Source organism: Nilaparvata lugens, chromosome 8 (assembly GCF_014356525.2).
Source record: "Nilaparvata lugens isolate BPH chromosome 8, ASM1435652v1, whole genome shotgun sequence".
Classification (NCBI taxonomy): Eukaryota; Metazoa; Arthropoda; class Insecta; order Hemiptera; family Delphacidae; genus Nilaparvata; species Nilaparvata lugens.
In genome coordinates, this window is record NC_052511.1 from 12,468,929 (window position 1) to 12,485,144 (window position 16,216).

Here is a 16,216-nt window from a genome sequence, read left to right on the forward strand (position 1 = left end):
TTTTTTTAATTGTTTTATAGGAAATTCAAAGTTATTGCTTATCAATTTAATTTTCAAAGTGAATGGAAATTTATCTAAACAATCTACAGTACAAGCTTTTCCCTTTTATGGAGTTCCAAAGTAAGAACAGGTATTCTACATAATAAGCAATTTATTATTTTTTCAATTATCAATTCCTATGGATTTGAAAATTATGAATGAAGAATTGTAGGTTCAATGTAAGGAGCAATAGGAAATTTAAGAAATGTAAGGCGCATCGGACGAATTTATACACAAGATGCAATACCTTAACAAGCCAAACATCTTTAAAATATTATTAGCGTAATCAAGCCAAACATTATCGAGAATTAATCAATGAAATCCGTTCTTTGGATTATGGGCAGAGCAAAATTATCTTTTGGAAACTGAATTCCCAGTTCTATCTCCATTGCTGAGATCTCGTCTGGCGACGGAAAAAGTCTTTGAACACATACTTCATGAATCGTGTAGCAATTCACCATTTTCGTCAACTTTGTCATTGCCTGGAAAAAGAATATACAGTATCACTTAATCAAAGTTATTCTAGAATGATTGAATTGAATCATGGAATAATATTCGACTTGGAAAAATACGAATCTGCAATAGGCTACTGTCAGTAATGATTATGTAACAATATTGATTGTAATTTTGTAAAGCTTCAAACTTATGCAATAAATGCAATAAACAACATGAAATAAATTAATGTAGACAACCTCACTATTCATTTATTCAGTTTTAACTCCCATGGGGATTCGCTTTTGAAGTAAAACAGTGATAGTTATTTGATGATAAATACTGTAAATGATTTCAAATTAAATTCACTACCGTATAACACTCAATTCAATAACAAATTATTATTACTGAGTTTGAGGTTGATATCACTGGTATTTAAAATTTCCAGAAATGATTCGAACCTTAAGGACTGATGAAGATAGCTTTCGTTTCAATTCACTGTATGGCAATCGCATCACAGAGGACAAGGGCTTTCTTAGTTTTATCACATGCGTAAATCTTTGATGAGGGTCTGGATAGAGTCTCTGAAATCACAAAATCATCCACAGGATCAGCATTAAGAATGTGTCCTAAATAATTTTCTCAAGTTATTGCAGTTTGAAATAATGATAAATGGCTTACAAATAAGTTTGTAAGAATATAATGTGGTTTGATGACCACAAATTTATTACTGTAGTTTCAATTTTATCGAATTATTTAAATTTAATTTTCTCAAGTTATTGCAGTTTTAAAATAATGACAGCTGGCTTACAAAATGAATTTGAAAAAATATAATGCGGTTTGATGACCATTGTTTCATGCTTGGAACATATGGTTTAGAACTAGTTATAAGGGATGCTTCAGTATTTAATAGCTCATTATATTATATCACTAGCAAGAACCCGTGCTTCGCAAGGATCTATTTTAAAACTTGACAAAATGAAAACTTGAGGTAATGAAATTTTGAAGAATTGAGAATAGGCCTATAACCATCCTTGGTTAATTAAGAATCTATAAGCAAAATTTCAAGTTAATTAGTCCAGTAGTTCAAACGTGATGATGCGTCAAACATAATTTTCCTATCCCGTACGTGCATAAGCCAGCTCTTTACTTTATATAATTATTATAGATGTAGTTAACGACTGCAAGAGATAGGACTGTGGAACAGAATAGTGGTGAAACTATGATAGCGCCAGAAGTGTCTCAAACACAATAGTAGGTACTACATGAACTTTTTGAAAAGTGATTTGAAAAATGTTAAAACAACAGAACTGAATCCTTATCATTCTACCTTCATTTAGAGAGGCTTTTGTTTGAGCCGAATGGAAATCTATTTATAAAAATATGGTGTGGTACACTCACACAACTTTCCTTGCTCATATTTGAAACTACGATCAGACTTCTGTATATGTATATAAATATATCATTGTTTTCAAAGTACTTTTTCTTTGTGTGAATAATTGTGAAATTCGATGATTTTTTTAGTCGTCATTTTTTTAAAGTCGTCAAAACAGCTGTTACAGATGAAATATCTCGACTATGTGTTCTTTTTATGAACTGGCGCTACCTACCTACCTCATGCACGAGAAGGAGGTTACTAAGTCCATTTCCCAAGGATGGGGTGGACCCCCATTGTTTTCCCAGGAAGGAGACTCATGCCAGTTGATAGAGCTGATAAATAACTATACAGGGTATGAATTTGAAAAGAATCGGTCAAGTTATTTTTGAGAAAAACGTGAAAAACATGTTTTTTTAGTAATTATCCACCATTTTTCTCGAGAATATTACGGAGCTCCTGCAATTTTCCCAGGAAAAAAACTCATGTCATTTGATAGGGCTTATGAATAGCTATCCATGGTTTAAATTTGAAGAAAATCGTTAAAGCCGTTTTCGAGAAAACCGTGAAAAACATGGTTTTTAGTCATTATCCGCCATTTTTCTCAAGAATATTACGGAGCTCATGGAATTTTCCCAGAAATGAGACTCATGCCAGTTGATAGTGCTTATAAATATCTATTCATGGTATGAATTTGAAGAAAATCGTTAGAGCCGTTTTCGAGAAAACTGTGAAAAACATGGATTTTTAGTCATTATCCGCCATTTTTCTCAAGAATATTACGGAGCTCCTGATTTTTTCCCAGGAATGAGACTCATGCCAGTTGATAGGGCTTATAAATAGCTATCCATGGTATAAATTTGAAGGGAATCGTTGGAGCCGTTTTCGAGAAAACCGTGAAAAACATGGATTTTTAGTCATTATTGGCCATTTTTCAGAAGAATATTACGGAGCTCCTGAAATTTTCTCAGAAATGAGACTCATGTCATTTGATAGGGCTTATAGATAGCTATCCATGATATAAATTTGAAGGAAATCGTTAGAGCCGTTTTCGAGAAAAACGTGAAAAACATGGTTTTTTAGTAATTATCCGCCATTTTTTCCGCCATCTTGAATTGGATTTTATTGAATTCCTTATTGTCGGATCCTCATGGTATAAGATCCTTAAGTTTAAAATTTCAAGTCAATCGGTTAATTAGGAATGGAGTTATCGTGTTCACAGACATACACACATACACACACACACACATACACACACACAGACCAACACCCAAAAATCATTTTTTTGGACTCAGGGGACCTTGAAACGTATAGAAAACATGAAATTAGTGTACCTTAACTTTTTTTGGAAAGCAATACTTTCCTTACCTATGGTAATAGGGCAAGGAAAGTAAAAAAATGAATGTCTGTTTGTGTGTTTGTTTGTTCCCTGTAGACTTGAAAACTTCTTGACATAACGGCATGAGACTTTGAGAATATGTTGTGTGAATATTGGGGATGGTTTCTGAACAGAAATTTTAATAGGGGGGCTAATAATAATTATTTATTTATCCATTTTACAGACATATGATTACAATTCGCCGTGCAGTTCGCTCCACAATATTTTTGCTATCCATCATAAGTGGAAAACATGCGAACATGAATACAGAAGTATCGGCAATTTTTTATTTGATTAAATTCATGTTTTGAAGAATTCATTGTTACGATTGATAAATTGATAGGAGCTTATAAATATTTTCTAATTCAAATGAAATAACTTCTGAGAAAAATAATGATTGGATAAATATCAATATTGAATTATTGTTGACCAAGAACTCAGTACATAGACAATTCATTCAACTAATTCTGTATTGATAAAATTATAATCATTTTCTCTATTGATAATCAATTTCATCAACTAACTGGAAAAAGTTCTTCAATTTCCATGAATTTATTAATAGAATTATATAAATCTAAAGTGTAGGTCATATCTAAATTCACAAAGAGTTCGATTCTTGTTGGCAAGATAGATGTTATTCAATGCAGAAATCATTGTTATTTTACTAAAAGATAGGATAAAATTCTCTTTCAGGGGGAGTTTTGACAACCCACAAAACTCATTTTTCATTTGAAGAAATAATATCAAAAAGGTGCATAGGACCTTACTTTTTTGTTCATCTTGCCAAAATACCCCTCATTTCAATATTAAAATTTTCGACTGACTGTACAGTGAGTCAATCATTCTATCAAGGCTCGAATAATTTTGAAATTTTAATTAAATAAAAATGGTAGAGAATATTATCATGTAGATATCAACACCTTTATTTAAAGACATATTAACTGCATGCGTTTTCATATTGCTGATACAGCATTGATAAAACTGTAGACATTTATTTAGCAGTCTCAAAAAACTGTTCTAGCTGAAAAATTAATAATACCTACATGCCACGTGTAGGCTAATACATTGCATCAGGAAAACGAAGTTCAAAACGATGGTTTTTCTAAACATATGTTTTTGAGATAATTTCTTTGATGCAGCTGTTTCACATTCACCATTATAAATTATACAGAGTTTGTGAAAATAAAAATATTTATTGATTACCAAAACAATACTATTATTATATTAATGATAATAATTAATTATCAAAACAATACTTTTATTATATCGATAATAATAATATTATAAGCATATCAATTATCAGAACAATATTATTGAGGTAAAGTGGAATCAGGTAGAAAGCAATTATAGAACAGATGTTCTTTTTTGAATTTCTATAATATTATTTTGTTTTTCTAATGATTACAACATATGTTAGAATATCACATGTCAATAAATAAATTATCTCATTTCCATATGGCACTCACCTTACCATGTTCATAACCTTACTTCATAGGATCCTTTTTCATCCTTTGAAACCCTTAGAGGCAAAATATCTCAAAATACGTTCTTAGTGCGCGTCTAGTATGTTTGAAGAATATTTGTGCAAAGTTTCAAGTCTGTAGGACAATTAGTTTGAGCTGTAGTGTGATTTTACATCAAAATTTTCGAAAAATTCCCTCTCCTGGACCCCCCTGTGCTCCTGATCGAAATTTTTCTGCATAGATCTAATTTTTTTTCGTAGCTGAACAAAAAAGTTCCTCTTGACTTTGCTGTGCAATGAGCGGTTAAAAAGTACAAAATTTTGGGGGGGCCCCAGCTCCCTCAGGGGGGCAAATTTCTGAATATCCTTTCTTAGTGGATGTTTTCAGGCTACCATAAACAATCGTGCAAAATTTCAAGTTTTTAGGCTCAGTAGTTTGGGCTGTGGTGTGATTTCAGTCTGTCTGGGCTTAGCCTTTTATAATATTATATCATATCATTACATAAAACACTCGGTCAAAGACATTTCAACCAACAACAATCATGATTTTAATTAATAAGTTTGTTTAAAATGAGTGAATTAAATAAAAATATAATTTGTCTTTTATTTTAACTTATAATTTTTTACTTTAAATTCGTGTATTTATAGAGTGTAGGCCTATATACAGAGTGGGTGAAAAGTCCGAGACCGGCTTAATATCTCATACACAAAGGCAACTTGATGGTGAGTGTGATTGGGGATCCTACCCAAATTGAAAATACTACTTTACTATGAATTTGAAAATCTGGTCCGCCATCTTGGATCCGTCATTTTGAATGTAACTTTATTTTTTTAAATAGGAAGGTGGTCATGCGATGTATGATTTCGATACAGAATTTCAAGAAAAAATTTAGGCGAAATCCGCATATCGACATCTCAAACCGTTTCGAAGATATTCACATTATTAATCAATACTATTCAAAGCAGTAAGGGAAGAAGAAAGTATGAGAACGGCTTAGTATCTCATACACAAATGTGATTTCAAGAAGAGTGTGATTGGTGATCCTACTGGAATTGAAAATACTTATTTACCATGAATTTAAAAATTTGGTCCGCTATCTTGGATCCGTCATTTTGGATGCAATTTTTTTTTTAAATAAGACGGTGGTCATGGGATACATGATTTCAATACGGAATTTCAAGACAAAATGAATGGCGAAAACCGCACATCGGTATCTCGAACCGTTTCAAGATACAGTATTATTAATCAGTGTATTAATCAGTATTACTCTCACCAGCGGGCAAGGCTTAATTCCTTTTGCTGGTGATGCCAAATTACCATTGAAAAGTATCTTATTATGATTTTGGTATTATTTATGCTTAATTTTTATTTTATACTTTTGATTATAAAATTATGTATTTTTTTTATTATGTTTTGAATATGTATTTATTGTATGGCAAATAAATTATTTGATTTGAAAAAAAAATCAATACCACTTATATATTTAATTTCTGATTTGCATGGTATTGATTAATAATATTAATATCTTCGAAACGGTTCGAGATACCGATGTGAGGATTTCGCCATTCATTTTTTCTTGAAATTCCGTATTGAAATCATGTATCCCATGACCACCTTCCTATTTGAAAAATAAAATTTCATCCAAAAAGGCGGATCCAATATGGCGGACCAGATTTTCAAAGTCATAATAAAGTAGTATTTTCAATTTGGGTAGGATCCCCAATCACACTCACCATCAAATTGCCTTTGTGTATGAGATATTAAGCCGGTCTCTCGACTTTTCACCCACTCTGTATATATAGTGATGCTATATAGGTAGCCTTGCAAACTAAAAGTCTCTATTCTTCATTTTATACAAGCATCAAGTGATTGAAAGAGGAGTAAGCGAACCTTAAGCTATTTATCTGTAGAATGTTGAGAATTTTTCTTCTACCAAAAACTAGATAAGCACCTCAAACAACAGCAAAAAATCACCACTATCACTAATCCACATCAACTTGGGCCTATACATTCACCAAACCTTAACAATTAATCAAAATCAATAGAAATATATACAGAAACATATACAACAACAGAAACATATACAGGAATATATAGGGAAGTGAATCTCATCAAATCAAATCAATTGAAAAATAACTTTACAATTATTATATACTGTATTTGAAGAAAGATATCTTATAATGTATCTTGTTAGACATTATATTTCTATAGAAAGTAATTACTAAAAAAGACATACTACTGAGGGATAATAATGTAGGCTACTCTCTTTCAATCAATGTGGAGTATTTTTCTAACTTACCTCTGTGAAAATAAAACTGCTATTGAAAAATATCTTGACTTTTTTATTGTATTTCAACCTTGAAACAATTCCAAGTATTTTAAAAAATTTGAAGTTGGCCAATCCCTCAACCATGAGAAACTTCTTCTCCAGTGTATCAATTAGGAACCCTGGTGCAATAGTGATAATATTTCAGCAATGAAAGTGATTGAATAATAACTAATTTCGGAATGCTTACCGTATCTCAAAGGAAGGATTTCATTGCGTTTTACTCTTTTGATGCTATGCAATATAATATTACTTACAAATTTCACAATATTTTTTGAGACAATTTCTTGATGGAGCAAAATATATGTGTAAAATTATGTGGATGATTCAATGATTTATTGACAAAATAATCACTGACAAATGATTGAGTCAATGACTCAATGATAATTGAGATGATTTTAGCATTAGACTAGGCCTATACTTTATTTCTAAGTAAAATAATAAAAGATAAATTATATAGAATCATTACCTATCTCGATAGAATCAACATTGTACTGATGAATCTGTAAACTATTTCACATAGTGATCTGAGGAATTACAGTATACAGTATATTCAAAACAATGTTATAAATCTATAATCTGATCTTTTGAAAAATCTAATTTGATAATTTTATCTAATAACCAGTGATAAGTGATACCAGTATGAATGAATAGTATAAAGTCAAATACCAATACTATCACAATCAAAATAGCAAATTATGATCTTTCTGTAGAAAGAAATATTTTCTCATGGATTGGCTCACCACTTATGTAATTTATCTCGTTCATTTCTTCACTGGACACTGAATATGAATACAGATCTTTGGCAATCGATATTAGAGAGTCAGGAGTGATTCTTGGTTTTATAAATTCTTGGTTATCAATTGATGTACTGTTTATGTTCAGAGTATCCTAAGAAGTTGGAAAAATAATTTCATATTCAGAAATATGTATTTACAAATTCTCGTATTTGTAATTGAAAAGACTAAGGATTTTATCAATATTCCAATTTTTGTCAATAATATCAAGTCTCTCCAATCATGAAAAAGTACCACAACATCAATATCCACTCTACAGACTCAATTACCTTGTATTTGTGTTATTTTTTTGAAAAATCAGTCATATATTTTTCAGAGAGCTTTTATCAAGAAAATTACAATCTTAATTGATAATCTAAGTAAAATAATAATCATAATAATGCATGTATATCACTTTTTGGACAAATAGATTTTTCATGTCTTATATTATTTGTTATTCAACTAGTTCTAGAGGTTTGAGAACGAAAAGGTTTATTGAAAGTGAATTTTTCAAGAAGAAATTTGAACGTTATTAAGATCACGAATATATTTCAACCTTGAAGTTTTCATGTAATCTAAACAGTTTTGGGATGTATTGATGTGGTTCTTTTTACGTTTCTGCCTCGTGTTTCACTGTTTGTAATATTTGAACTTTTTCAAATAATTTTTAAAAAATGTTCAATCATTCAAAATTACACAACTTACAGAAAAGTACCACAGGCTTATAAGCCCAAAACGGTTCCAATTCTAATTTATACAACAGTCCAAAACTGTAGCCAGGTTATGTGTCACTTGACAGTCATTAATTACACACTCAATTCACAATTCAAAACACACAAAAATCATTTTAAATTAAATTGAATCAATCACAATTCATTGGAAAATTCCAAACTTTGAAAAAACTATAAAATTTTGAGACCGAGAAGACAAACACACTAAGATACCACAATGTTAATGAAACCAATATTATAATAGTTTCATTGAAAATGATTATTCGTATTTTTTTCATACCCAGATAACGTCGTTCGTATCATTTTCATGGAAAACTATTATCAAGCGGCTCAAAATTTCTCTTTGAGATAGAATGTTAGCCAAGAGTGGAGGTTGTATCAAATCTCCATTCCTCAGTCTGATCTGGGAAAGATAAATTGTTTCATCAAGCAAGGTAAAAATCAAACATTTGAAAAATGTTTTACAGAATGCCATTAAAGAACTACTCTCGAGTCAACACCACTGATAAAATGTTTGTATCTATTCAAGGAGAATCTTGAAAAATGAATTTCTGATTGATGAAGATGAAAATATTTATGGAACACAGAATTTACTAATTTTATATATGTGGTCAACTGATGAGCGAAAGTGATAGACTACAAGAAAATATAATGAATACTAAGTGTATAGAAACAAAAAAGAGATATAAGCTACTTAATGATTATTAAAACCACTTTCCTCTTTGTAGACTTTAATAAAGAATCTAATATTGAGCCAACCATACTGTCGGGAGCAGTGGATCTTTAGTAAAGCCAATTGAATTTACTGAATCATCCATGCAACTGAATAAATATTGATGAGTCCAACATGTGATCTCAATATTATAATGTAATTTATTATTTGTTGAAATTATATTTTTCTTCAATGATCCTATAGCTGCGGAATTTTCCACAAAACTTGCTGTGACTCAAGATATGTTATTTTTGATGATATGATGAGAGAAATTCAAACTTTAATCCATACCTTCATAATTGTTCCACACTCCATAAGATGTTTCTGTTTGAAATAAGGAGCTACTTTTCCTTCTTCTTGTAGAATTTTCTCATCGTGACATTCACTTCTATTCCACCAACAGTCCTGAATGCAAAACACAGCATATAGTTTTATAGATAACAGATCATTCAAGTACTGTACCGTATCTATTTCACAAAAAAGTTCACACAGTTGCTATGATCGATAGGACATACAATTATTGGTATTTGCTTAAGAGAAAACAATCGGCATGAAATAATTTGCCGAGTCCACCATGAATGAGAAATATCAATATCAATATTGTGAACCAATATATGGGAAACATCATGCATAAGATATTAATCTACTGTACATTTTATACTCTACTGTCTTGAGTATGCCTAGGCTGTGGAAACATGTACTCTTTTATAATACAGTCTACACAGGGAACCAGAAAATTCATTCTCTACCACTCTTGGATTTTACATGAAGGTAATACTGCTTACGTTTCCAATACATATTATATAGCTTAGAGTAGGCTACTTGTATTATAATTTCATCTGAAGAGGGTTTTGCTCTTATTATTACCCTTTCAAAACTTTTAAGTTATTTAGTTCTAGAGCAGACCAAAAATAATACCATCATTTCATTCGTATTTTGTTATTCGAATTAATTTAAGAGTTCTGTTAGCTATTGAAATAATTTTAAATACGTTTGTGGTATTGTGGACCTGACTTACAAATGGTAGATTAGCAGTTAGATGGGTGTTATAATCAGTCCACAATGTACTCTTTAGCATCTCACATAGATTCACATACGCTACAGCAAGTAGTATGTTACTTGAAACATCCTTTTTCTTCGCTTTTTTCGAACGTTTCTCTTTACTTGACTTGGTTTGCTTTTTGCGATTTTTTTCAGGAGGAACCGAATCTCCTTTGATTGCTTTCTGTGGCGTATTTGTGCTTATTTTAAGCTCACTTGTCGCTACCCCATAGAGCTGAAAATGTCATTTGGACTCTACACAGTAATGTACCAAAATGAAATAGGTACCGTATTTCTATAGATATCAATTACTTCTGTGAAATCATTCTATCCATATTATTTCCAGACTATGCACTTTCAAGGTGTATAACAAACATTGATATTTGGTATTTAAGAGATAAAACTATTGTGTTGATAAATCGCAGTTCGGAATTTATCAACAAACATGTGTTGCGATCATGTCTGCAACTGTGTTTCTGTGAGATTATTTTACTATATTAGGGTATTTCACGATTATAGTACCGAGTAGCCATATTTTGAAATAGTACATATTTCATTCATCAATGCAATTTGATAGAGTTTCACATTGACGAGGTTTCATATAATAGTCTCTACATCATGTTATAATGCACATGTTCACATACCTTCATAATCAATTGTTTATTTCATTGTACCTTTATAATAGGAATAAATTATGTTTTTGGAATGGAGTGTTTTTCAAATAAATGGAAATGAAATTTCAGGAAACTCACTGGATCCAGTAGACTTTTTCAAGCTAATTTTTGATTTCTGAAGTTTTGTAAAATAGTTGCAAATATTCATGCCATTTGTAGGTACCGTATTTTACAAATATCTCAGTTATATTTTATGGTGAGTTCCCTGCTCTTGCGCTGAGTCAATGAGTGGACTATTGCATGAGCTGTTCATCTGATTTTAAGATTTGAAACTCCAAAGTATCCTCTGTCAATTAATCTCAATTACAGTAGTTCACAATGATGCATTTATGCTTGTGTTTTAAACTTCTCAAATGATACGGTATCGCGGTACCTAATAAAACTAACAACCGAACATATTTCTTGCAATTTTGTTGATAATGAGAGAACTGATACTAACCTCTATGTAAAACAGTCCAGTCTGTAATGCTTCAACAAAAAGTGAGAAAGGGATTTCCATTCTATTAATGAAAAGCACCTTTGAATGATTGAATTCAAGGTGCTTATAATTATCTTGTGTGATTTCGATTCTATCGGTTTCCTCGGTGAAAGCATTTTCAAGTGAATATTTCAAAAATAGGTGAGTTAGACTGAAAAAAAATTGTTTATTGTGGAAATTTGAACTCATACTGCTAGGATATCACAAACTCTACAAACGAATGCATCATCCTCAGCAAAAAATATACATATACGGTACAAATATACCATACGGTACATAAATATACATATGCATGCTATATAGCATATTTGTGATTAATATTATGAAGAGTGTATAATAAACAAATTGACGAATCTGTTTAAATTATATGATGAAAATCAATTGGAGCTAGTATAAGTAACTTATCTACTGAAAAATTTTTATCATCAAAACTGCAAATTATCATTATATTCTTCTATAAAATGTATGGAATTTCTTAAGGGCGTATTATACATAATAAAAAATAAATGAGGTACCTATATGACTAGAATAACATAATTTATGAGAAACTGGAATTCCCTTGAACTGTAAGGTAAGGTTGGTACGGTACCTAATGAAATTCAATATGAAAACGTCTGAATCATATGCAAACATTTAAATGTACCGGTAATGGTAAGCTATTTTATTAGCAATCAATCAATTCACGCCAAAAATTCTTTTTCTTCAGCTAATAGCAACTTGACTTTTATAATGAATGAGCTCTTGCTTTGCAGCAGGCCAATATTGTACAATATTTAAAACTATTCAATCACCTCAAATCATAGGATGGGAGATTTTGCAAATGCTTGATTTCCACGCAAAAAGGGAAAAGAGACTCCCTTATTTCTTGTAGCATTATATCTTTAGCACTGACTATTACTGCCACAAATTCAATCTGCTTTGCCGGTTTTATTTTCTGGTGGTGAAGCATAATCTTATCTACAAAACATAAATTAATCAAATATATCTAATGAAATGATGGACTTTACGGTGGATGAAATCAGTCATATTTGTTCACTTTTTTAATACATTTAGTTGGAGATACTTCATGGCCATACTACTGAGTACAAAAATTCCATATTATTTACCCACAATAACATCTTAAATACCCGCAGTGATATTCACTACAGTGATGAATATTATATCATCTACATCATCTTATTTCATCTTCTCATCTTATTTCAATTCATCATTGCTGAGTTTAACGGTACGTTCTTATATGTGTGCTATGAATAAATAAATCAATCTACTCCAATATGATAATGAATGTTTAGACGTCCAAGTAGATCTTACTTACCAAGGAGTAACTCAGTGCAACTAAAACTTATCGCATTATTATCCTTAGATCGAGCAGATTTTGGAGTAGATTTTCCCTGTGATTTCTCAGCAGTTGATCTGCCTGATTTTTTCGATCCATCCTGCTTAATTTCTGTTTTTAGCTTGTCTTCTAGAGATCCGATCACATCCATGAGACTTTTCTGGTGGAGTCCCAATGGTTTTCCTCTTAGTTTACTTAATACTTTCATATTGCTGGATTCAGCTTCATCACTCAGCGACTCGAATGTTACCTTTTCTTCATTTGTAATACTGTCCGGACCATTGGCTGTTTTACCTTCGTGTATGGTGGCAAAAAGGTTTTTATCACTTGGTTCAATGGAATCGTAGAAATATTTTGGTGCATCCTTTTGTGAACTGAAACAAAATGATAGTTGAAAAATTTCAACTACCAGAACTTTACTTAATTGTATTAATTGCTCATTCTACTTGCTGGAGTGCCCAAAGGAGGAAAGGGATAAAAAACAATTCTGGGGGTGGTGGTTCAAAAAAGATCAGCAGTGCCTGTTTTAATTAACAACTAAGGCCTTTTTTGCGATAATAGCTTACCGTATTCATGAGGGACTTGAGATAAAATGTTGTATATTCAGTTGGGTGGGGGGTGTTGACATTGTGCTTGAGGGGAATGAGCACCCTGCTTATACAAATTCAAATACAGAGTCTAAAGCCTATACCGACCAATAATATATACCTAGTTCATCTAGACTAGTATTATAGTTATATGAATGTATGTAGTTATTGAATGTTCAATATACGTTGTATAATCAGATATCAATTATTTTTAAAAAATTTTTATTAGTAAACATGGTGCAGCTACATGATGAAATATTATTCAGAATATTGATAGCAGTTTACTCAGAGATTCCACATCATCGTTAGCCTGAAATAATTAATAATGTAGTACCGTACTCAGATTCGTCACTGATATTTTATTGATATTGTATGGGCGTTTTCTCACTTATCTTTGAAATTCACACAATTCACCAAACAAAAGTAGTCTATATATTTAAAAAATAATATCCTAACTGATAATATAGATAATATAATGTTATCCTGATTTTCCCAAATTCGTTGTCAAAGGTTTAGAGGAACTGTTTGGCTTTTGTTTGGGAGGGATTTTGTTTGGCCAGTAAAGCATGTTCAATTATTGTTTTTGGACCATCCAGTAAACCCAATAATTGCACATATCATTGATGCGCTGTCCTAATTCTTATTGTATATATTGTTCAACATTTGAATATATTTTAAAAATTTTCTATTGGACTGTATGTATTGTATAGAGTTTCATGAATTAGGCCTACATGAAAGCAAGATTTGAAATAATAAAGGTGGAATTTTATTATATTTTTACTACCAATATTGTACCTATAAGTTATATCTACTGTATAAGTTATATCTACAAGTGAAATGAGTTCAATATTCTCACCCTGCAGACATTTGAGTCTTATTATCAAAAAATTTGAACGAGACTGACTGATTCAGCAGTTTGATGATATCATCTTGATCAAATTGCAAGTGTGTGTATGCGTGAAAAACGGAGAAGCATACAATCGATAGTTTTTCTGTTTGCAAGCACCTCACAGCTTTGGAATTACCTCCGGCATATACCTATTAAAATGTTTCAAAAAAGCTTCAATGCTTAAATATTCATCAGAAACGGTATAGAGGTTATAGAAAATTCAAGTTGAGCTGATGAATGAACTGCAGATTGAAAATTGGAAATATCTACTTCACAACAAAATAGTTAGCTACAACCTGCTTTGCAAATTAACATTAGATTCCATAGTTTGGATCGTCATCAAACTTTAAGATGATAATTAATGTGATTGAGTGAAAATTAAATTACCTCAACTCTTACACTAGGAAATATTTTGTTAAATCAGTTGAACTACATTGATATGTGTGTATATTACTCAATCAATATTTTTAAAATAGAATAATTATTATAATATACCCTTTTGATTTTAGAAGACACAACCAGTCTAGGCCTATTATGATGATAAGAAACTCAATAACAGCATACCGGTACTTAATTAAAACTTAAAATAACATATTTACAGCAAAACCAGCCGTGTCTTTGATAATTCAAAAGTACTAACTAATGATTCTTTAAAATAGAAATGATTTCTATAAATAATATTGGAATGTTAAAATTTTCAATTCTTAGTTTTATTAAATATTCTAGTTTTGGGTAAACTTAATAGCTGTTATAAAAAGTTTATTTTATGATCTGTTTCATTTCATAGTTGATAATACTATTTCATAACGGAATTTTTGTATTTTTTAATAATATATAAAAATATCCAGTTCTCAATAATTCTTAGGCTAATCCTATACTTATTTATACCTACCTCTTGTAAGTTTAACATCAAATAAACTTCTCAAGTATAAAATTAGGCTTAGCTTACCTTACCAGGCAGACCCCACGAACAAATATCCAATTGATATTGAAACCCATCAAACAAGTTATATTTGATTGCACAAGTACTTTTCACGCCTATTTCTAAAGACTTATAAATTGAAGGCTCAGTCGTATCTGGCGCACTGGACGGCTTTGATTGTTTTCCTGAGCTCTTAGGTTTTCGAGTTGGTTTTTGCTTTGCTTTTTTTGGAAAAGCAACAAGAAAACTCAAACAAAACATTGTTCAGGTTGTAATCAAAAAATTTTAAGAGGTTAAATTTTGAGTCCTGTAGAATGAAATAATATAGATAGATTTGTTTGTAGGCCTATCTCTCAAGATAAGAGCAAAATTGCTTTTTTATTATCATCTGGTTTATTACACTGTATTGATGTCTACATAGTAGCAAAAGTAAATGTTCTATCGAAGAAAGCATCAATTTATTCAAGAACAAATATAATAAGTAAATCATTACTCTAGACATAGATCGTCCACAATGATTTCAAATTCAGTGCTTTATTTAATTTATTTCGACAGATAGATATACATAATTATTCTTTTGAAGCCGGTCTTCTAGATGCTTTGTTCATCCAGTTTGAAAACATATGGAAGTTATTCTTTCTTGAGACCACTATAAATTAGAAAAATGACTACAAATATAGTTCTGAAATCCTATAAATTGAAAGTGAACGTACAATTATTTTAGATTTTTTTTGTTAACCCTTTAAAAATTATAAAAACCTTTATTCATGAATATAGTGGTAATCTGACAAATCACAATCTGGATGTCTTGGAGATCCAAAATTGTGCAAGTTCAATTATACAGTTCCTCCTAATAAATTAGCTAGGTAATTCTTAAGCTGCGTTTACACCAAAGTTATTAACAAAATGTATAACATACTATCATACACATGATGAACATAAATGTGTTTGTCAATTTCCGTTCAATCTAAAAGAATCTATAAGGATAAAGCTATTAACATTTTGTTAATAACTTTGGTGTAAGCCCAGCTTTACTAACATTAGGCCCAATTGCCTT

The 16,216-nt window shown here is 30.8% G+C and overlaps 1 protein-coding gene across 2 annotated transcripts; it reads right to left on the reverse strand.

The window, feature by feature from the left end:
* Nucleotides 1-247: 247 nt before the first annotated feature.
* LOC111050461 lies at nt 248-15,674 on the reverse strand. 2 transcript variants are annotated; one of them, XM_039433965.1, is made up of 12 exons: nt 15,187-15,674; nt 14,205-14,386; nt 12,741-13,135; nt 12,217-12,382; nt 11,387-11,576; nt 10,251-10,508; nt 9,524-9,637; nt 8,801-8,923; nt 7,757-7,904; nt 6,987-7,135; nt 933-1,055; nt 248-521 (listed from the first exon to the last, which is right to left on the reverse strand). In XM_039433965.1, exons 1-12 carry the CDS (start codon nt 15,418-15,420, stop codon nt 348-350), a joined length of 2,256 nt encoding a protein of 751 aa, XP_039289899.1. In that variant the 5' UTR covers nt 15,421-15,674; the 3' UTR covers nt 248-347. The 2 variants fall into 2 exon arrangements, with proteins under 2 accessions (XP_039289899.1, XP_039289900.1); XM_039433966.1 differs by lacking the exon at nt 14,205-14,386.
* Nucleotides 15,675-16,216: the final 542 nt, after the last annotated feature.

Bases quoted from the DNA above. Each gene is read 5' to 3' on its own strand.
- LOC111050461 (XM_039433965.1), bottom strand. From the start codon at position 15,420: ATGTTTTGTTTGAGTTTTCTTGTTGCTTTTCCAAAAAAAGCAAAGCAA. The intron at 7,136-7,756 runs GTGAGCCAATCC...CTATTGCACCAG, and splicing joins CGAGATAAATTACATAAGTG to GGTTCCTAATTGATACACTG. The intron at 522-932 runs GTTCGAATCATT...TTCTTTTTCCAG, and splicing joins TATCTTCATCAGTCCTTAAG to GCAATGACAAAGTTGACGAA.